General features: G+C 44.7%; 1 protein-coding gene across 1 annotated transcript in view; it reads right to left on the reverse strand.

Moving 5' to 3' along the window:
• The window catches only part of LOC115385331 (putative histone-lysine N-methyltransferase PRDM6), an 82,375-nt gene extending 60,972 nt beyond the window's left edge, over positions 1-21,403 (reverse strand). The window contains exons 1-4 of the mRNA XM_030087311.1: positions 21,304-21,403; positions 19,358-20,054; positions 9,708-9,856; positions 9,215-9,373 (exon numbers count right to left, since the gene is read on the reverse strand). Of these exons, the coding sequence (XP_029943171.1) occupies positions 9,215-9,373; positions 9,708-9,856; positions 19,358-20,045 (996 nt within the window). The 5' untranslated portion in view covers positions 20,046-20,054; positions 21,304-21,403. The remainder of the gene's footprint in view (positions 1-9,214; positions 9,374-9,707; positions 9,857-19,357; positions 20,055-21,303) is intronic.
• Positions 21,404-22,000: the final 597 nt, after the last annotated feature.

Consider the following 22,000-nt stretch of genomic DNA (forward strand, 5'->3'; position numbering starts at 1 on the left):
TTCACATCTGTAACTGCAGCAGCTGCAGCTTTTTTAGCTCATGAAAAACATCTTCCTGAGTCTAGAGTCCTGTGAGCCAACCAGGACCTAAAGAAGTCTACCTTCAGCTTGAATACTTCCTGGACCGCTGGTGTACACCAGTGACTCCTTGGGTTGTTGCCAAGAGAGGCAGCAACGAGCTGGCCATGACTCTGTGTCACCGTTTAATGGCGGTTCTATAAAGTCATGAGGCCACCAACCGGGGGATTGTTAGAGTCTTCAAAACCGCACAGCACTGACCGGGAAAGAGACCATGGACTATGCCCAACCGGGAAGCCCAGTGCTCACCGGCGAACACCAAAAGTTAGGGTCTTCTCAATGACTCTGGTCCATGCAGGGTACACCATTGTTTGCGTTCTGTCTTGGTGGGTGACATTTTGACTTATGAACTGGAGCATAATTCTAAATATCCTCTTTACATTGACTCTGACAGATGTTTCTAAGACTGTTAAGCCTACGTTCAATATATTTTTAACAGTAGTAGAATTTCTTTGCAAAGATTACCTACCCAGCCATCAGCTACAGAGCTACGTATATTTTAATTTTCAACTATCTGATTCCTCATTTCATTGATTCTCACTTTCACTCCTCTGTCTAGATGCCTCAAGTTAGTCAGCTGGCTTTAAAACCTGATTTTCTCACAATGAATTGAACACCAGATGTTTGCAAAGCTTAGCATATTAGCATCTGCATTTTTACAAGACACAGTTCAATGTAAATGTAATCTTTGAGCTTTTTCAGCTCAATTTAGAAAACTACATTGTGAAGTAAGGTTTGAAATGATGGCAAATGATGGCAAACATCATTTAGATGGAAAAGACATTCTCTCCTTTCTCTGGCAGGACTGATCATTGTGGCTAAAGAGGTTCTTTATATCAGAGTGCTGCCTGCGAGCGATCTGCACAGCCTCAACCAACAGCTGTGTGTGTGTGTGTGTGTGTGTGTGTGTGTGTGTGTGTGTGTGTGTGTGTGTGTGTGTGTGTGTGTGTGTGTAAGAGAGAGACAGAAAGCGTGTCTAAAATTTACCGACAGTGTTTTGGCCTTCTGACCTAATTACAGAGAGTAAATCTTGTGCTTGTCTACTCTGAACAGACACTTCTGAGATATAGCTGTGTGTGTGTGTGTGTGTGTGTGTGTGTGTGTGTGTGTGTGTGTGTGTGTGTGTGTGTGTGTGTGTGTGTGTGTGCGTGCGTGCGTGTGCAGGCTGCACGCAGGCTGGAATGTGGATCACTTATCGCTTAGAAACACTTAGCTGCAGCTCCAAACCAACATCGGCATGTAAATGGCTGTTGCGCCATCAGAGGACAATGTGTGTAAGATGAGAGAGAGTGTGAGTGTGTGTGTGTGTGTGTGTGTGTGTGTGTGTGTGTGTGTGTGTGCGTGTGTGCGTTCTTGTATTTCTATCCTTGTCGGGGCCAAATGTCCCCACAAGGATAGCAAAACGTGGAACGACGTGCCTTGTGGGGACCTTTTTCCGGTCCTAAGTAGGAGAAACAGTGTTTTCTTGACCAAGTTGTTGTTACTGAAAAAAGTAAAAGTGCAAAAACATTTCTTTAGGGTTAGGCTTTGTTGTGGTGTGGGTTAGGGTTAGGGTAAGGGTCAGGGTTAGGGGCTAGACATGAATGGGAGTCAATGGACGGTCCCCACAAGGATAGAAATACAAGACTGAGCGTGTGTGCGTGCGTGTGTGTGTGTGTGTGTGTGAGTGTGTGTGTGTGTGTGTGTGTGTGTGTGTGTGTGTGTGTGTGTGTGTGTGTGTGTGTGTGTGTGGGTTGATTGAGTTTATCTCTGTGGATGTTTGTGTAAGTCACAAATGTAGCACAGAGTTATCGAGCCTTTAGGTGATGCCACACTCTCTCTCTCTCTTACACACACACACACACACACACACACATATACGCACGCACACATGCACATACTTCAACGCTGAGCTGAGTAGCAGATGTTTGAACTTGAGATGTTCCTATTGAATAAATTTAAAACGGACTTTCCTGAAAGTCAGGCTCTTCTCCAACAGGACGTCTTTCACTGCAGTCTTCCAGAAGATATATAAAGACCTCTTCAAACCAATGCAGAACTTTGCTCCTTCAGTCCCATGTCACCAGCTCTGAGTGTTTCTCTATGTAGACACGATGGAAATGAGCTTATGAAGATCAAACTGAACATGGACGTGGTGAAGAAAGGTGATTCAAGTGACTCTGAGTATTGGACAAAGTGATGATCTGCTGGATCTTCACTCCAATCATCTCCAGAGGTTTCCAGAGGGCAGAGAGAGCCGGAAATGAAGTGTGGTGAGCAGAAGTTTTCTGAGACAAACAGAGGTCAGAGGTAAATGGACAGACTGGATAGAGATGATAGAAAGACGACAGGAAATCACAGAACCTCTGGATCCAACCTGCAATGATCAGAAGAACACCTGATGAAGACCACAAAGGGGGTTCCTTAAGGAAACTGAGACTACAGGTCACACAGGACCACCAGACCTGGACCAGAGGAGGTCTGAGGAGTCTCCGTTTCTGCAGAATTTGGTGTGACCGCCACGTCCTTCTTGGTATCAACAGTTCAGCTGCTGTGATGGTCTGGAGGAGGTTTTCTTCTTCTGGGGATCAACTGCACAGACTGCAGCTCCAAAGTCTACCTGGGGATGTCCATCCCTTTGGTCATCTCAAACTGGTTTCTGGAACATGAGGTGGAGTTCTCTGGACTCCAAGGACCTCCACAGTCTCAGACCTCAGTCCAGCAGAGCTCCTCTGGGATCGAGAGTAACAGGACCTTCACATCATGGACGTTCAGACCACAAATCTGCAGCTTCTGTGAGATTTCATCATGGCAACATGGACTTTGTTGAATCTATCCTCAAAACACCAACAATGAAGAAGGTCCATTCTGCTGCTGTCAAGGTGAATCTAATAGAGTGTATGTTGTCTGACATTGTCTCAACGCTTTAAAAATAATACTGTATCTTTAAAAAAAAAAGGCAGCTCATTGGTTATGTGTTTTTATTGTTAGGTCTAACCAAAAATGTCCCATTAAAAATGTCCTGCTCAAAAAAGGTTTGCCCCTGACCCCCAGGTTTCTGTCTCCTGATGCCCCCCACCCCTCACCCCCCCACAGCAGGAGGCCCGCCCGTGACTTTGAGACCCAGTGATTTATAGAAACAGCATCAACAGCCTGTTGTTCCTCTTTTTTCAGTCCAAATCCTGTAAAACTGTTCCTGAGAGCCGATCAATGCTCCAACGCCTCCATTCTACAGCTAATCAATGGAACTCCACTAATTCTACTGTTATCTGCTCTCTTCATCGGCCTGCTCCTCCTCCTCCTTCTCCTCCTCCTTCACCTCTTCCTCCCTTCCCTAATCTCACCATGTCTCCCCCTCCTTCCATGATAAATAATAAAGATGAGAAAATCCTGCTTTAGTCCAAATGGAATCAATCACGATCAGACGCTGGTCATGAAGCGCCGCGCGGCAGCATCAGTCGCCTCCTGCAGGAACACAACCCGGCTGGCTTGGTGTCAAAGGTCAGACAGTAGCGAAGCGGCGTGGTTCCTGCACTGCATGCTGCGTTGGACCGAGGTGGGGGTGGGGGCGGGGTGGGGGGTTGCGGAGCGGTGGGCCCGGGACAACAGACCCGTTTGTCCCCCCCTGTCGGCGGGCCTGCATATAGACATCCACTGCTCAGCCGGTGCCGGTGTAAACAACAGACAGGTGTAGTGATGAACAGACAGTGTGGAGCAGGAGAGAGCAGGAACATTTAGATATCTGGAAGTATCGACATGATCGTGTCGCCTACAGAACTAGACTGAGAGACCATTTAAAGGCCTTTGCAGGTGTTTTCAGTTATTAGGCTGATTGAGTGTGGCACCAGGTGTCTTCAGTACTGACCCTTTTCAGAATATTCTAATTTTTTGAGACAGTGAATTTGGGTTTTACATTAGTTTTCAGTTGTAATCATCAAAAATAAAATAAACACTTGAAATACAGCAGTCTGTGTGGAATGAATGTATACATTAGACAAGTTTCACCATTTGAATGGTATTACTGAAATAAATCAACTTTTTCATGATACTTTAATTTATTTGACGAGCACCTGTGAACTCATCTTACTGATAAACACTGTTTCACTCCACAGTTTTGTTTCTGAGCCGATGTGTCCCTCACGTCAGCTTTCAGCTTTGTGATTGTGCTCATTGTTTAGCTTTCCATGTTGAGGTAAAATGAGGTGCAGGCTTCTTAAACCTCTGGTTGGGCTGAATTTACTTGAGCTGAGTTTGTTTTAGTGTAGGAGCAGCATAAGGAGCTCACACAGGACGTACCAGAAGAGTGTCTTCATTAAAACTCTGTACCTCCGATAGATTCCCAAACAGATGCATGCTGTAAAACTCAGTGAGACAAAAAAAACAGTGTTGGAAGAATAATAAATCACCAGAGTTGGTTTCCAACATGTGGCTTGAGCCAAAGCGGTCGTTCTGCAGCTCATCCCAGCAGGTCAAAGACCTTCAGAAACAGCAGCAGCAGACACGATTCCCAGCTCAGGACTCCAATCTCCAGCTTCTCTGAAAAGCCTCTGACCTCAGCCTCATGATAACCTCCACCGCCTTACATGCTTCAGGAATCCAGCAGTTCAGACTCCGTCAGGTACAACACAAGAGCACCCAGTGTTTTCAGTGTAGGATCTCTCTCTCTCTCTCTCCCTCTCTCTCTCTCTCTCTCTCACTCTCTCTCTCTCTCTCACACACACACACACACACACACACACACACACACACACAGTGTTATTGTAAGACGTAGCTCCCGGTGGAAACCCCCAGCCTTTGTTCTGGAGCCCCCGCAGTTCACCGAGCCTCCAGGCTGAAGTCACACAGAGTCTGAAATGAAGAAACTTAACCTGACGGACGGAGCGGGTTTAACCAAACAGCACTGGGCGGAGCAGCTTGGTGGAGGCCACGGTTTGCTCGGAGGCCCTATTCACACGGCAAGGTTCCTATAGTTTCGCAAAGGTCTTTAATTCAAACGACAACGTTCTGAAAACGATGCAAATGGATTTCACTTCCGGCGCTTTCCCAAAGCTCTTCACACACATTCACACTCCAGTGGAGCCAGCTGGCCTGCAAGGAGCTCACTCCGCCCACTGGGAGCAGTTTAGGGGTCAGTGTCTTGCTCAAGGACACTTTGACACGTGGACATAGGGGAAGGTGGGATATCAAAGCTGAAACCTTCCAACAGAAAGTTCCAGTGCTACGGGAACATGCCCGTGATGGTTCCAAGAACGCGGGGGAGGTTTCTTTGACTGTTCCTGGTGCTTCAGGAAACCCTCTGCAATGGTTCGTAGTGGCTCACAGTACTCTGGAGAAGTTTCTTTTGTGGTTCCTGTTACTGAGGGAAGGTCCCTGCGGCTGAACCTGTTACGGCAGGATGATGTTTGCTGTAATGGACACATTAGTCCTCTAGGGGGGAACGTTTGGTTTTATTATTATTCAGGGAGTCGGTACAAACTGACCTAATCTTATTTAACGATGTGTGGGAAATAAGAACTTTTTATTGCCCAAATAAGTAGTTTTCTATACGGTATCCATGCCATTCCAAACACACATTACATCATCGTGTGACCAGAACTGCTTTAATAATAAATTCCTCGGATAAAAATAATGTTCGGCTCACTGAAACACAAGCAAGAAGAAAGTCGCCTCCTGTACTTTGGCACAAACCCACCGCGATCATGTGGTCACAGCACTGAAGTCCAAGTCGATCAGAGCGTTTAACAAAGCCCAGGACACAAACACAAATAATGACATCAGTCAAAAACAAACACTTGACATTCCTGAGCAGACGCCGTGCCCACAAACCTCCGACAACACGCCGTCAATGGCAATCCAGCAGCGGCAACATGCTAACAAGCAGAAACAGACAAAGAAAACAGTTTCACCACGCCAAAGGCCGAGACACCGAGAGGAATTCTCCCAATCCTCAAGTGTTCCATCAGCAGCCCACACTAACACAATATTTAGCCTCAGACTGCGCAGCTGCAGTCGTTCTCTCTGCGAGTTACCACGTCCGGCGCAGTTTTCACTGACAGCCCGTCCAGCCTCTGATCGCTATCAAAGAAAGTCCCGTATAAAGCTGGGGTCAGAGCCCGGGCTTCGGGGACGGCTCTCATGTTTTCACTGCACATTCTTTCAATCAGAAGGTTCGGGGTGTGTGTGTGTGTGTGTGGGGGGGGGGGGGGGTCGTCCCTTCAAGAGGAGAACAAGAAAACGTCTCGCCTTCCCAAGTGCCTCTCGGGAGCAGCTGGTTCCTTTCCTGGCATGCCGCCTTATGATTCCTCAGATTTGTTGAAGTTCCAGACTCTGGGATCCGGGAGCTGGACTTTGGGGCCGTGTGGTCACATGTTTGAAGCTGGACCTCCGTCCTGACACATCCGAGCAGCTTGGACTCAAGACTTGGGTCAGAGGCTCACAGCACTGACCTGGCTTCTCACTGACAAACTTCTCTTTACAGGTTCACTTCCATTAAACTTCAGTGAATAAAATCATTAGAAATGACTTTTCAGTGGAGTCATTCCTGGTTTTTCAAAGTTCAGTATGTCGCTTCGGTCCACTTGGTGGCAGTGCTCAGTTGCTGCTCCTCAGAGTCTCCTTCAAAATCTGCTAAGCATGTGCAGAACAACTGGTTACTACGGCCGTGAGGAGGGTGAGCAGTACCAGCGTTTGGTCAACAAACAGAACCCGAGTGTTTCCAGAAACGTCCACCTTGGGAGTTGTTGTCAAAAAGCTGTGTTTTCAGTGGCTCCAGACCCCGTCGCCGTTTAAACGAACTCCGTTTTTCACCTAAAGTGTCTTTAACCAGAGCACATGTGGCCAGCTGTTAAAAAGCTCAGTAACACGAGATTAGGTGGACATCCCTCCTCCTGAGGGTCTCAGACTTGGACGACCCCCCCCCCCACCCCTCATGACCCCCCCTCTCCCGGCAGCTGGGCCTCACAGCCCGTCGATGTGTTGAGCTGTGAAATACTGCAGCACCACAAATCCCCCCCTGCTCTGCGCAGACGTTAGCAGCATCTTAATTGAATGTGCCCCTTCCTGGATACCATAGACAACATGACAGCAGCTCGCTGATTGGCTATAGGACACACTTCACTTCCTGTTATGGGGGGCGTCAATAAGCCAGTTTAACAAGCAGCGAGCTTTAATGGGATCTTTGTGTGAGGCGTCTTCATCAATAGACCTAATGACCAGGTTTAGATCCGGCAGCCGATAATGTGAGCCGTGCTATTGGAGGAACGACTCTCCAGACCCCAGGGGCCCCAAACGCTGGTCTGAGGACCCGAGAAGGGTCTGGGTCCAGAAAAAAAATCCTCATCAACTCTTTTTTTAACTGCAGGAAATCAAGAACAGTTTCTCCCAGTCTGCATTCCCCGTGATTTAAGATTTACAGTTTCATTTTGATTGAGATCAATCAGATGAGAGAAGACTTTTTCACCTGACTTCACGGACAGATTTCTCTAGATCCTGGAAATCTCCTCATGATTCTCTTCACTCTCGATGACTTCTCAGTTTTTATTTGGACTGCTGACCTTTGAAGTGTATTCTTCACAACTTTTAGATTCTTTTGTGCGCTGAAGCAAATGATTGATATGAGTTGTGTTTTAGTGGTTAGTCGTCTGCCTTCACAGTCAGGGGACACCTCTGTGGGTTAGCATGTTCTCCCTGGGCATGTTTGATTCTTCTCCAACAGTTCAACGTTTGGTTCAGTGGAGAGTCTGAGCTGGATGAAGAACATAGTCACACTCATGATGAGTTAGGCTACTTCAATAAAATGAAGGTTGGGATAATTTGCACAATGAGCAAGGATCTCGATCAGAGAAGTCGAACACACTTCAGTCCAGGGTCCACGTACAGTCCAGGTTCATTCTGAGTGAGTCGAACCGGTAAAATAGAGCCATAAAAACCTTTACATTTAAACTTTTTTTAAACAATTACAACAGAAAATTACTGAAATCGCCACATAAAATCAATTTTAATGAAATATTCTAATGGAAAATACAGTGAAATGCCTAGAAAACTATTTCGTTCTGCATGTTTTTCCAAACTCCCCCTGACAGCATGGCTTTGTGGCTAGTTTGATATCCGCCAGGCAGCTTTCATGGTAGCATCACTGCTAGTTGTGTTATGGTGCCACCCTGAAAGAATTTGTTAAAAAATTAATGTTTTCTTTGAGATATTTTTTCCATTTTCTTGGTGGTTTTGGTGGTTGTTATTTTCAGTCAATCATCTGCAAACGGATGCAGTGCTTGTGCGTTAGCATTTCAGCTCAACCCAGGATCAGAGTTTCTACCCAAGATGGGAGTAAATCAGGCGCCAGGTGACCGAGAGCCCTGTAGGTCAACAGACCGCTAGCTTCTTCGCTTCACCTTAATCTTCAAACATGCTAGCAGTTCACCTTTTGATTATTTCAGGTAAAAGGACTAAAGAAATGAATCCTAACATGAGGTGACACTTGACCTCTCATGTCTTCAATACCCCCCAAGTCCCGTGACCTCCTACCCCCTGGAACCCCCCAGCACTAGTATCCCTCCTCCCCTTCTTCCTCGTCCGCCCCCTCCCCCCTTCCTCCTCTCACTCCTGCTGCAGTTAACAGCAGAGACTGATGTCTGGTCAACCGATGTCTGACTGACCTTTATCAACAGAGCCACGGGGGACTCATCTATTTCTCTTTCTCCCAGCATCCCTCACTGCCCCCTTTGAACACTTCCCCACCCCCGCCTCCCCCTCCCTGCCTCCCCCCTCAGCGATGCTAATGCAGCTGTTTATAACCGCCACATTGACTTTCTCCTGCCACTGTATGTAAATACAATCTGCTGTGATCAATGAACCGAGAGGTGACACGCACACGCACACACACACACACACACACACACACACACACACACACACACACACACACAGAAACACTAATTTCAATACCTGAAAACACCTGCATCACTGTCACATCACATTGGTGTGGATGGATGGATGATGGATGGGTGGATGGATGGATGGATGGATGGATGGATGGATGGATGGATGGAACACAGCAGTGCTATATTTGGTCATCCTCACAGAATTCAGTCTTCAAAGTTGTTGGCGTTGGGCCCCACCAGAGCACTGGCCCCCTGGGGCTCCCCCTCCGTCCTCTTACCTCCCACAGGTGTCTGGTGTTCCTGATGGCTCCACACTGCAGCTTGTCCAGCAGCAGAGGAACGCCCTGAAACGGGCCGATCCAAGTTCCCTGAGGGATCCTCTGGGCCGCACAGATCCCATAACCTAGACCGGGAACTGTACTGGTGCACAGACACACCTGCACACACACACACACAAACACACACACAGGCACATGAGATGGTGATGTGAGTCTTTAAAAAATATTTCAGTGCAGAGTTTTACAAACACTTGAACAAGGAAAATCCAACTTTGAGTAAACACATGTTCTGATGTCAACAGGTTTTCTGAATATGTGTAAGTAGACAGACAAGAGTAAGAACACAGTATTAAATTAAAGAACATCATCTGCATAAGTGGAGACACGGCTGTTTCGTACAGCGGCAGGTCAGATCAAAGAAGTGGACGTGTTTTTGTTGTGTGTGTGGTTGGTGAAGGGTGAGCTGGTCACAGGACAGAAGGGGAGGGGCTACCTCTCTGGGCAGATCTCGTAGCCAGTCGGGGACGTCGGGCAGAGTGACGGGTGCCGCCGAGCTGCTGGTGCCAACGAGCCGCCGCAGGGAGTGGAGCGGACCGTGCATGGGACACTCGCCGTTCCTGTTGTCTGCACACATGTCGCAGCCTGGTGGGAAAAAAGACACGACACAAACAGACTCTTACTTCATCTTAGAGCTTCTGCACATTTTCACCAAAAGGGTGGAGCTCTTCATGGAGGATTTGAATGAAACAAGTTGTTTTGAATCGACGCAGTTGTTGACGAGACGTTTCATCTGCAGTGTGTCGACTGTGTCTCCACGTTATGAGCCTCGTATGTTTTGTAGCTTGTCCAGAATAACTTACAGAATGTAACGTCATTGTGCTCCATAAAAGTGAAAAGGTGATTTTCTCATTTCATCATATTCAAGATCGTTTACAGCCAAGAGTTCAAGTGAAGACACAAAACTTTGGTTGCATTTTGAGAGCCTGTTTACACGACAACGACACTCAGAGACACTGGAAATTAGGGCTGGGCGATATGGCAAAAAAAATGATCACGATTTTTTTCTTCATATCATTCAATCTCGATTAAAATCACGATATGTTATATTGTTTTTAAACCAGTTTTAAAGCATCTGCACTGAAAACTAGAACTATAGAATTGTTTAACATTTTATTAACAAACCAAATAAATAGCAATGCAAATTAAATAATATAAACATAGAAAAATACAACAACAATCTCACTGAACAGTGCTAAATGGAAAAAAAATCTAGCACCTAGATAATAAAATCTTGCGATGCATTGTTTTTTCAGTAAAAGAGAAAAACTGAATGATTGTTAGTTAGAGTGTGACAGTTTGCAGCCCTGAGGATTTTTGTTGCTATAAAAGATTAAAAAACTAAAGAAACCGCCTGGGGATAATGAAGGTGCTTTAGAACAAACATTATTTTCAAGTTCTGATGCTAAATATGCTGCTGCCATCATTAATGCTTGCACCAAATGTACAAAATTTAAATAATCTAGATTGGACAGATTAGACTTAAAATGTAACAGTACATAACTACAATAATATAAAAAAAATTGACAAAAGTAATCGTTTTTCTCCTCTTAAAATGTTGCTCGTATGGTGCAGTGGCCTGAAAAGATGACACTGGAGTCAATATTCGACGTGCACTCAATGTTCGTGTTAAGATAAATATTCTGGTTTCTGAAACATTTGGAATAACCCCAGGGAGATCCTCATTCAGACCACAGCCACAGACAACGTCATGACTGCATTTGCACTTCATGCCACTAGGTGTGCTGTTTGCATGTTCAACCTTGTTTTACACAGACACCACAGAAGAAGAGGGGCGTTGCAGCGCTTCAGGCTCTCTGCATGTTGTTAGAAGAAGAGTTTTAGCGGCAAGACGTGGTGATATGTTCAATGATGCCATGCCCCGTCATTTTCAGTAAAAGAGAAGAACTGAACGATCGTTAGTTAAACTGTATCACCAGTAGTTCCTGGACTCAAAAGACCAGATTCCTTGCGGATCGGTGAGCTAGCAGCGGTGCGGGTGGAGCAGCCTTTCCTGTCACCAGCAGCCTCATCTTCAGAGGATAACGCCGAGGCATTGCTGACTTCCTCTGCTTCGCTGCCCTCAGCTCCACGTTCATCTCTGTTTACTTCTCAGACAACTTACAGGCGGGAGTTGAGCAGGAAAAAGTCGACTGTGATTGGCTGTGTTACGCACATTTCTGCCATGTCTGATCGAGTAAATGTGCTCTCAGCTGATCACCGTGATCGACTGGAAATTAATCGCGATCACCAATCACGATCATATAATCGCCCAGGCCTACTGGAAATACAGCTTTTTGTAAACGAAGGGGAACTTTTTCAAAATGGTTATTTTGGTTAACTTTGCCACAAGCTGAATTCTCGTGGTATTTGTTCTTACACACCACGAGAATCCATCTTGTACCGCTCGCGCCCATGTGCTCGGGATCGGACTTTTTTCAGTCAGACCAATCACGCTCGGATTTTTTTCGGTCAGACCAATCACGCGTCGTTTAGGGCGGGACATGAAGCTTTGACGGAAGCAGGAAGCAACAGACTGCTAATAATATTAGCATGGCTAGTGAAAACAATGGATATCCCGACAGCGATTAAATCTGTTTTGGATGAATCCTCTATTGTGTCTTTGAAAAACGATCAGCAAAAGGTTTTTTCTTTGCAGTGATTGGCTGAAACCAAACATGGTTAGGCGGGTGCACTGTGTCCTTCTGTCCAATGAACGCAAAGAGATCTACAGCAAGTCCCTCCTTCCCCGAATGGATTTGCCGAGTGAAATCCCAGATTGACATGTGAAGCAATTCGTTGCTGCACATGTCTTTTGCCAGGTTATATTTTGGTTTTTAAATCATCACGGAACTGAAAAATGTCACAGAAAGCTTCATCTCTTTTTTTGAAACAAATGACAACTTAATTCGAACCAAATATTTGCCAGACCTCCATTTCTTCAGAGGAGCGCTTGATTTTGTTTTAACGGTCTGAAGAAGAGCTGCAGAGGACAGAGCAGCGTCGACTCGTCAGCCTCCTGTTTTCACTCCCTCCTGTTCAAAAACACTTTTTCCTTCTGAACCAGTGAAAAAAGCACGCAGAAGAAAAAAGTTTCCCGATTAAAACGGAATTACGTGTGCTGTGTTTTGGCAGGCTGAATGCAGTGAGCGGCGTATCGCTGGGAATTAGCGAGTGTCAACATTTACTCAGCGATGCAGGCTGACAGTAATGGATGTTAATTGACTGTGGCAACATAATGAGAGATTGTTATCTGGATGGGAAAAACTCCCACCGAGTACAGCAGGATGTTAGTGTTGTTTCTTCTTCACTCTCGCTATTTCCCAAAACGAAATATCCTCCTTCCGATGGACTGACAGATACTTTTACACCATGATTAATTGGAGTTAATTAAAGCAGATTACAGTCATTTATAAACCACAGAGGTTTCACAGTTGAGTGAATGGGAAAAATTCTCCAGGACTTTGTTAAAGTTACACAAACATTTTTATTGGACGTGAGAGTCTCACATTACACTGATGACCACAATTTCTATTTCTGTTTCAATAATGAGCAGACTTCAACAATCAAGAAGCATCTGTGGAATTAAGGTAGAAATAGCTACTTGAAAAGCTGTGAGTTAACAGTGTCACAGCACACATTTGACCATTTCCTCTTAAAAGTACATTTAGACAGCTTTTACACGGCAAGTGCTGCCTGAATCTGATTATTTGTATGCATGTTTCATTAAGCGATCACATAGGACTCCACTTTCCTTCAACAAACACAGGCAAAAGAAAGACTTCAGGTCATTTAAGATGTTGTTTTGAAGTTATTGGATGTGTTCCTAAATGATCGTATATCAGCAAATGTCATTCACAAAAAATGGCATCAAAGACGGAGAATTTTATCCGTTCATAGAGAGAAGTTTTGCAAAATGAGCCAGCAAAAAGTTCAGTATTTTTATATAATAAAAGTTATTACAGCTTTGTGAGCAGAGTCTCTAGAAATAAATGGATTGTTCTGAGGTTCATGTGAAAATACAATCTCACCCAGTCACTCCTCTTCTGAACGGTTTATCCTGTTCAGGGCCGCAGGGTTCTGGAGCCTCGCAGCATCATTTTATCAGCGGCTGTCACTGTAGACCTGACTAAAAGTCACAAATGACTACGATGAAGACAAAACCTCTCTAAAAACATGTCAAATGGCCACAAACTATTAAAAGTCCCAACATCAGATTCTCTCCAAACACCAGCCCCTCTGGGGCACAGTACACCCTTTTTACTCACAAGTGACTCGCCTGAAAAAAATCTGAGGAAGCAGTTTGCAAACACACATGTGGTTTCTGCAACTGGAATCAAACAAACAAACCAGTAAATGGAGTCTTATGTCGCAGTCAGAGATTGGCCGAATGCTCACAGTGCAGGAGGAAGTCATCAGACACACTGAAAAACACAAAACCTCCTGTCGAAATGTACAGCCCAGAGAGGAGGCTCTTGGTGTACTGCAAACATCCAGATTAATGCGGACGGAGGGTTGTGTGTGTGTGTGTGTGTGTGTGTGTGTGTGTGTGTGTGTGTGTGTTTGTTTGTTTGTTTAGTTTTGTTTTTGTAATTTGATCTTAACGTAGCTGCACCAGTTAGTTAGTTAGTTAGTTAGTTAGTTAGTTAGTTAGTTAGTGCAGTAAATTTTACATGCAGTTTTTTGGATGACTGTAAGCGTGAGTGAATCTGCAGGAGAGCCTTAGTGGAGCTGGTGGAGCTGTCCGATCACACTGAGGGATTTGTGGTATCAGGATCTTTTGCGGACTACAGGCTTCACCAACAGGCTTCGTCCTGATGGATGAGGAAGGATTAACACACACATCCCAACACCGCTCATCCTAGAGCCGCTGCCGCTGCTCTCGTCCAGTCAAAACTTTATGATCTTATCTATTCTCTGTAAATCCCAAATACAAAGAAGTAAAATATGGCGAAAAAATTAAAGAGGAAATGTTTCTACTTATACAGCATTTGTGTGTGTCAATATGTCTGTTTCCACAATATTTGTCAACATATACACATCTATGTTTTTATTTCAGTTGACGAGCATGCACAGGAAGACCGGAATTAATTCATACCTAATTTACATAAAATTCCGCTCCTGAATAAACCAGACAGTTTATTTGAATTTAAACTTAGTTCTGAATAAAGATTTCAGGTGTTTGCATTAGTTATTTTGTGATTCTACTTTTATATGTCTCCGTTTGATTTCTAAGTTCGCTGTTCTAGTTATACAAGTCTATTTTTTTAATGAAATGTCTGTTTCTATATATGTTTTACCTTTGTGAGTGTATGTGCGCGTGGTTTGTGTGTGTGTGTGTGTGCGTGCGTGTGTGTGTGTGTGTGTGTGTGTGTGTGTGTGTGTGTGTGTGTGTGTGTGTGTGTGTGTGTGATGATCTGTGTAAACTTGTTGTGTACTCTCTGCTAACTCTGGTCATTCAAAGTGTATTGTGTTCCAGTATTTTCCTCTGAGTTCCAGCTGCTTCCAGCCTGCAGTTCTTCTTCCTCTCCTTCTGTCTTCAGCGTTTCCTCTCCTCAGCCATCACATCTCACTGGAAACATCCAAACTGTGTGAACGGATGAACAGACACCAAACGAACTCCAACTGTCCTCAATGAGGCCTCCAGCTCATCCTCCATACACCCACAACTAGGCCCGGCTCTACTGCTGTACCACACCGACAGTCACACAGACAGTCAGCCTCTCAGCCTGTTAGCATGTTAGCCTTTTAGACTGTTAGCCTCTCAGCTCATTAGCATGTCAGACTGTTAGCATGTTAGCCTGCCAGCATGCTCGCCAGCCAGCCTATTAACCTGCCAGCCTGTTAGCCTATTAGTGTGTTAGCCTGTCAGCCTGTTGACGTGTTAGACTATTAGCATGTTAGTCTGTCAGTGTATTAGTGTATTAGCGTGTCTGCCTGTGAGTCTATTAGCATGTCAGCCTGTTAGCCTGTCAATGTGTTAACGTGTTAGTCTGTCACCTGTTAATGTGTTATCCTATTAGCATGCTAGCTTGTTAGTCTGTTAGCATATCAGCCTGTTAGCCAGTTAGCTTGTTAGCCTGTTAGCTTGTCAGCCTGTTAGCATATCAGCCTGTTAGTGCGTCAGCCTTTTATCCAGTTAGTGTGTTAGCTTGTTATCCTGTTAGCATATCAGCCTGTTAGTGTGTCAGCCTGTTAGCCAGTTAGTGTGTCAGCCTGTTAGCCTGTCAGCCTGTTAGCATATCAGCCTGTTAGTATGGCAGCCTGTTATCCTGTTAGCGTGTCAGCCTGTTAGCATGCCAGCCTGCTAACCTGTTAGCCTGTTAACGTGTCAGACAGTTAGCCTACTAGCCTTTCAGCCTGTTAGCCAGTTAGCACATTACCCAGTTAGCGTGTTAGCCTGTCCAGCTGCCTGGTGGAGGATGAAGCTGCCAGCTGACATTAAGTCCAGATGTACTTCAGAGAATCGATCTGTTTCTTATCAAAGCGGAATCCGTCCCAGCTGTCAGTTAACTTCCTCTCACTCCTTTTATGAGCCCAACAAAGACATACAGTAAAGCTTAAATACGTTTCTATTGATCGGACATAAAAATGCTGTCTTCATTTTCTTTTCCTGCTCAGTCATGAGGGAAACGATCACAACACCGACGGAACCAAAAGTGGCCAAAAGCAGTAAAGACAGAAAAATAGCCTTTAGATTACAGCGATTCTACCTTCTTCCTTCACAGAACAGAGCAGCTGGCGTGTCGGGGCAGATTAGAGCCCAGATTACAACATTTAATCTATCACTAACATATTTCAGAAGATCCTGATTAATCTAATCCAAACAGCCACATTGAATCTTCTCTACATTCATTCATGTTTTCATCGTCTGAATTTTATTCTGAAAAACACTTCATCATTCATAAAACAAGTTCAGTCTGACAGACCAGAGGTTTCAGCACCTAATTCTGGTCTCAGCGCGTCAGATTTCGAATGGGATTACTCTGAAATGGACCAGAACCAGGTCCAGTTGGGCCCAGACAAGAAGACCACTGAACACACACTTCTCCCCCATGCCCCCCTTCAGACAGCTACAAGCACAGAAAACCCGGCAGAGCCTTTCCTCTGGCCTGAAGCTTCAGATGAAACTCTGTAATTTGGAATCAGGATGCATGAAAAGCACAAACAAACTGGGAGACGCAACTTTTACCAAAAAATCACCAGAAGCTGATCGTGGTTTCAAGAAAAGACTTCAGATTTTCATTACACATCTGTGTAAAACATAACTTTGATCTTATTTTTACCACACACTGTCTTTCTTGCAGTTCTTTCGGATCTCTCGGATTTCTGGTTTTATTGCAGCGTCTCGGAGTTTTGAGAGTTTCTTCCTTTTGTGAAAAATCCTCCGGTTTGATGTCATCTGTTTGTGTGTGTGTGTGTGTGTGTGTGTGTGTGGGTGTGTGTGTGTGTGTGTGTGTGTGTGTGTGTGTGTGTGTGTGTGTGGGAGAGAGAGAGAGAAACACTGTTCAGGACAATAAACTCCGTGTTACCTTTCAACACCAGATGTGGTAACAAGGCCGTAAAATATTAAAATACAAACATTCCAGTAACGTGAATCAAACCAAGGTGTGAATGCGTCTCTGAAGAAGATAAAACCTTTATAATGACAATTGATAAAATAAAGAATTATTTAAACATCGTATAATTTAAAACATCTATCCTTTCTTATTTCAAATAATTACAAAAGAAATAAATATTTAGATCATTTCCAGAGCTGAAATGTTTTTCAATTATTGATATTAATACTAACATTATTATTCATTCCAAACACTTCAAAAACATACAAAATACAGGAATGCGCAAAATAAATATAAATGCCTTGTAAATGATTTACACGGACAAATAAATCTAAATTCTATTAAAATACATTTAGGCAAAATAAATAACCTATATCCGAGAATACTGAAGAATCCTCAGGGATCAATTAAGTATCAATAATGACTGAAAACAGGAAAAACTGATTAATCCAATAAATTCTCCAGTATTTTCTAATCTTCCACAAGTCGTTGTTTTAATATATACCGTTTTAAAATTATTATTATTATTATAATTATTATAATTATTATTATTATTATTATTATTATTGGTGTAATTAATAATGGAGTTCAGACAGTGACAGATGAGGGATTGTCTGTGTGCATGTGTGTGTGTGAGACTGCTTTATCTATACCCCCACCTAAACACACACACACACACACGCACACACACACAGAGACTTGCACGCGGGCTCGCGCGCCCCAGAGAGCGCGCAGAGCGGGGCCGTGTAGGGATGATGAATGTGGGGCCGGGAGGCCCCGGGATCGATCCCGGTGTCTCTCTCTCTCTCTCCGCTCCACAAACACAAAACTATATACGGCAATTAATTCCTGCTTGTCCCTCCATCCCTCATCGGCCCTGCCGCCGCGTATCGACTCAGATTACTGCTGATGGGCCGTTTTATCACCGCGCGATATACACGCACCACCGCACGCACGCGCGCGCGAGCGAGCGAGCGCGTATAATTTTCGGAGCGTTTCGCATTGCGCCGAGTCTTATCCAGAATTATTTTTAAAATGAATTTTTCAAAAGGGTAAAACTGCTTCGGAGCTCCGGTAAAATCGAATTATGTTCTACGACAAATTACGGGAGTAAATTTAAATTTAAACAGATTAAGTTAATTATGTATTTTTCATTGTGTATTATGGTTGTTTGCTTGCACGTGTGTAAAAAGTTGTTTATATTAATTGGAATGAGTGTAAAACGATTTTTTAAATGTTCTATTTATCTGTATTTTGTGTGTCTTAAATTAAATAATTGATTGAATTTAAACATCGGAACGGGAAATGTCACGTGACTCTTCTGGAATATTGTTATTATTTTATTTTTTAATCACAGCTGTTCCGGACTCGTGCGACAGAGGCGACAGAGGCAACAGACGTTTCACGTGAAAGAAGTCACCGTGTGCGAAGAGCCGGAGCGCGCGGGTTCGAGTCCCGCGTCCAACACGCCTCACCCGTCTGAACGCGCAACTCAAAGTTAAAGCGCTGTCCCCCAAAACACAGAGCGCAAATATCACCGCAGGAGCTTAAAATAATTCAGAATTAAATAAACCAATTGTTATTCTGATTTTCACTTTAATTTAAATTCGACTCCACTTCAAAAATCCAAGTTCTAAAAAAGGGTCTGACTAAATGTGGCTAACTGAAGGCTTTTCCTCTGGAGAAACTGAATCAATCCTGAAATAATTTTTAAAATGCTTTCTGATAAAAACACAGTTTGAAATGAGGTGGAGAAATGTGGAGAACGGAGGACAGGTGCAGGAAACAAAGAAAAAAGAAGAGTGCGTTCTGAGTCTGGTAATATTAACTGTCAGTCTGCTGACCTCTGAACTCTGACACACACGCACACACACCTCCTCCTACAGTCATACACTGAAGTTCTAAAATTATAAATCATGTTAATTTAAAATGTGAACACTTTGCAGTCGACTCAACCGTCAGGAAAACTGAGTTTTACAATAAATTTAACCTTGAGAATTCAGAGTTAATATCTGAAAAAAACATGAACTGAAGCCAACCTGTGTCAAAGTTTGAAGTTTACTTTGAGTTTAAAATGCATTTTTTTCAACATGACAATTAAAAAGTATTTTCTCTGAAGCCAATTCTTAAATTAGTCTCAAAATGATCTGTTTGTTTTCATTTGTAAATATGTTAGTCAATTATTAAATCATTGATCAACAAATATCATTTATTTAAAAAAAAACATGCGCACAAAGTTGAATTTGCCAGTGATTTAAAAAATCCTGACTTTATAATTGAAAATGAGGCCTGATCAGATTTTTATTCTGAAAGTCCAGGATGTGTTTTTATGAGTGAAGTGTGGTGAAAAGCTTTCTGTTTAGAAAACAGTAGTTCGGTTAAAGCATTGTGCTAAATGACATGAGCAAGAAAGAGTTTCACCTGCAGAGGGCAGAGGTGACATGGCGGGGTCAAAGGTCGCGCTGTGTGTGTGTGTGTGTGTGTGTGTGTGTGTGTGTGTGTGTGTGTGTGTGTGTGTGAGACATACGGTTGTTGAGCTCCCCGGTGTGGTTGCTGATTGGGATGATCTCCATCCTCTGCTGTCCGTACAGGTAGTAGTCCAGCTCCTCGGACGTCAGTTTGAAGCCGCCCGCCACTCCTTTGGCGCCCTCCTCGCCTCCGCCGCCTCCTCCCGCTCCTCCTCCACCGCCGCTGCCGCCGCTCTTCACGCTGGACGACACCACCCCCACCCCCACCCCCCCACAGCCCGGCTGCTCTTTGGCCTGATGGAGGAGCCCCGCCGCTGGGTTGTGACCCTGCTGGTTCTCCGTGGGGACCACCACCACCAGGTCCCCCCCTCCCCCTCCTCCCCCTCCTCCACCTCCCCCTCCTCCCGGTCCTCCGGGCCCGGAGCACGCCGGGGCCAGCGCCTGGCCGAAGAGCGCGATTTGCTGCGGGACGGGAAGCTGGGACAGGCCGGCGGGGCTGGAGATGGAGACGGACGAGGACGCCGAGGACGAGGACGTGGACGATGAAGAGGAGGCCAGGAGGTGGCCGTGCAGGCGGGACGGGCGCAGGGCGTCCACGGGGAGGGCCAGGCGGTCCTGGGGGGGAGGCGGCGGCGGCGCCAGGGGGGCCTTGAGCTGGGCCTGAGGGAAGAGCTGCTGCCAGTGCTGCAGGTATGACGGGTCCACCTTCAGGAAGGCCGAGCCGCTCGGGTCGCCCGGCTTCAGCATGGCTCACGGCTGCAGGGGGGCACAGGACAGGAAGTACATCAACACACACACACACACACACACACACACACACGCACGCACACAGACGGCGCTGCGTCCCAGAAGCAAGGCAGATGCAGCTCAAACACACAAACCGCCGGACACTGTGACCTCCTCCACTCATCCCTCTGTTCAGCTCATTTCTGTCACAGCTGAAGCTGAGTGTGGCTCCAGTAAATTCACTGTTTAATTCCAAAAAACAGAAAGGATTTTCTGTTTCTTTTTTTTTATTTTGACCTGAATCAAATATTAAATTTGCAGAATAAATAAATGTAAATTGACTTTTGTAAAACAATCTCAAGTGGGATTGTTGTGAAATTTTCAGTGAAAATCTAGATAATCTCAGCATCTCCTCTGAATGAACTGACTTCTGGTGAAAGAGGAAACTTTGACTAAATTCAATAAAAATATTTTCCATTGAAAAGACACATTTGCTGAATTCTCACCTGGATTATTTTCACTTCGTGCTTCAACTTGAATTTGTAGAGATTAAATGAAGCCACATTTATTTCAGTGAAGGAATAAAGATGTTTGATTCTGCAGGATTTTGAACATCAGCATTAAAAGCGTCACTACCCATCAGCCGCGACGATTTATTTCAAATGTTCAAACAAAGTTAAAGAAAAACAGCGAGAGCATTTTTTTAAATTTTATTTTTAATTAAGTGAGAAACGGTGAATTAGAAGACAATAAAATAAAAGGAACGCAATCCCTCTAATTATAATGTGTATTTGGGATTTTGGGGTATGAACAGAAATTACTTTTTTTCTGCTTTCTTTAAAAAGCTTCCTTCTTCTTTTAAAATTGTCTTCCTTCTTTTGAAAAGAGCCGAATCTGATCCCACAGAATGAAATGAATGGAAGGGCGGTTTGAGTGCGTCTCCAGCCCCCCTCTCCCGCTCCCTGCGCCACCACGCCTGTTTGCTGCGCTCATTTTACGCACGACAACCGCGCCGAAAGCCGCGCGCGCTCACCCTCTGACTCACGTGCTCTCTTTGCTTTGGTTCAAAAAGAAAAGTTAGATCTGCTTCACTGAAGTAAAGTGTGGTTAATCCGAACCCGGAGCGGGTAAGGGGTCGCCGAGCGGCGCCGCGCAGTGGCTGGCGGGGCAGAGCGCGCGGCAAGCGGCTCGGAGCGCGGACGGGCTCCGCCGGGGGGCTCCGGGAGTTCCCGCGGGCGGATGAGAAAGTTATGCAAGCGGAGGAAAAAGGGAGGCTTACAGCTGTCAGACTGTGCGCGGCTCCTGGAAGGTCTGTCCCTCCTCCGGGCGGCGGTAAACCATCGAGGGTCGAGCCGGGACGGTCCGCTGCGTCCTGCGCGTCTCCGGAGCCAAAACTGGCCGAGCGAGCTGGCGCTCAGATCCGAGGGGGTCTGGGGCTCGTTCTCTCTCTCTCTCTCTCTCTCTCTCTCTCTCTCTCTCTCTCTCTCTCTCTCTCTCTCTCTCCATTGTATTAATCTTCCACTTCAGTTAAACGATCTTTATTGACACTAAACGTGAAAGATCAGAGCTCGAAATCCCTTATTATTATTATTATTATTATTATTATTATTATTATTATTATTATTATTATTATTTTCCACAGAACAGAACAAGCGTGCACTGATAAAAAAGAAAAGAAAAAACTATTCTATTTGACATTTTTAACATGACACATGTTTGGTGTTAATGTCAGTCTGGTTATTTGTTAGTAACCTGCCTGCTTTTGTCTTTCTTTTACTGAAGTTGCGTGTGAGCTGCTGAAAACTGGGATTTCCCTCTGAAATAACAAAATATCTATCTATCTTAAAAATACTCAAAACCAAATGACTGCTTCAAGCTGATCTCCTTTAAATCACAGGGAAGTTAAAGAAGTTGTTAATCTACAGATTATCTTAATGAAAAAGAAAAGAATTTCTCACTTCTTTCTCAGAAATCGT

This window comes from Salarias fasciatus, unplaced genomic scaffold, assembly GCF_902148845.1.
Source record: "Salarias fasciatus unplaced genomic scaffold, fSalaFa1.1, whole genome shotgun sequence".
NCBI classification, from domain to species: Eukaryota; Metazoa; Chordata; class Actinopteri; order Blenniiformes; family Blenniidae; genus Salarias; species Salarias fasciatus.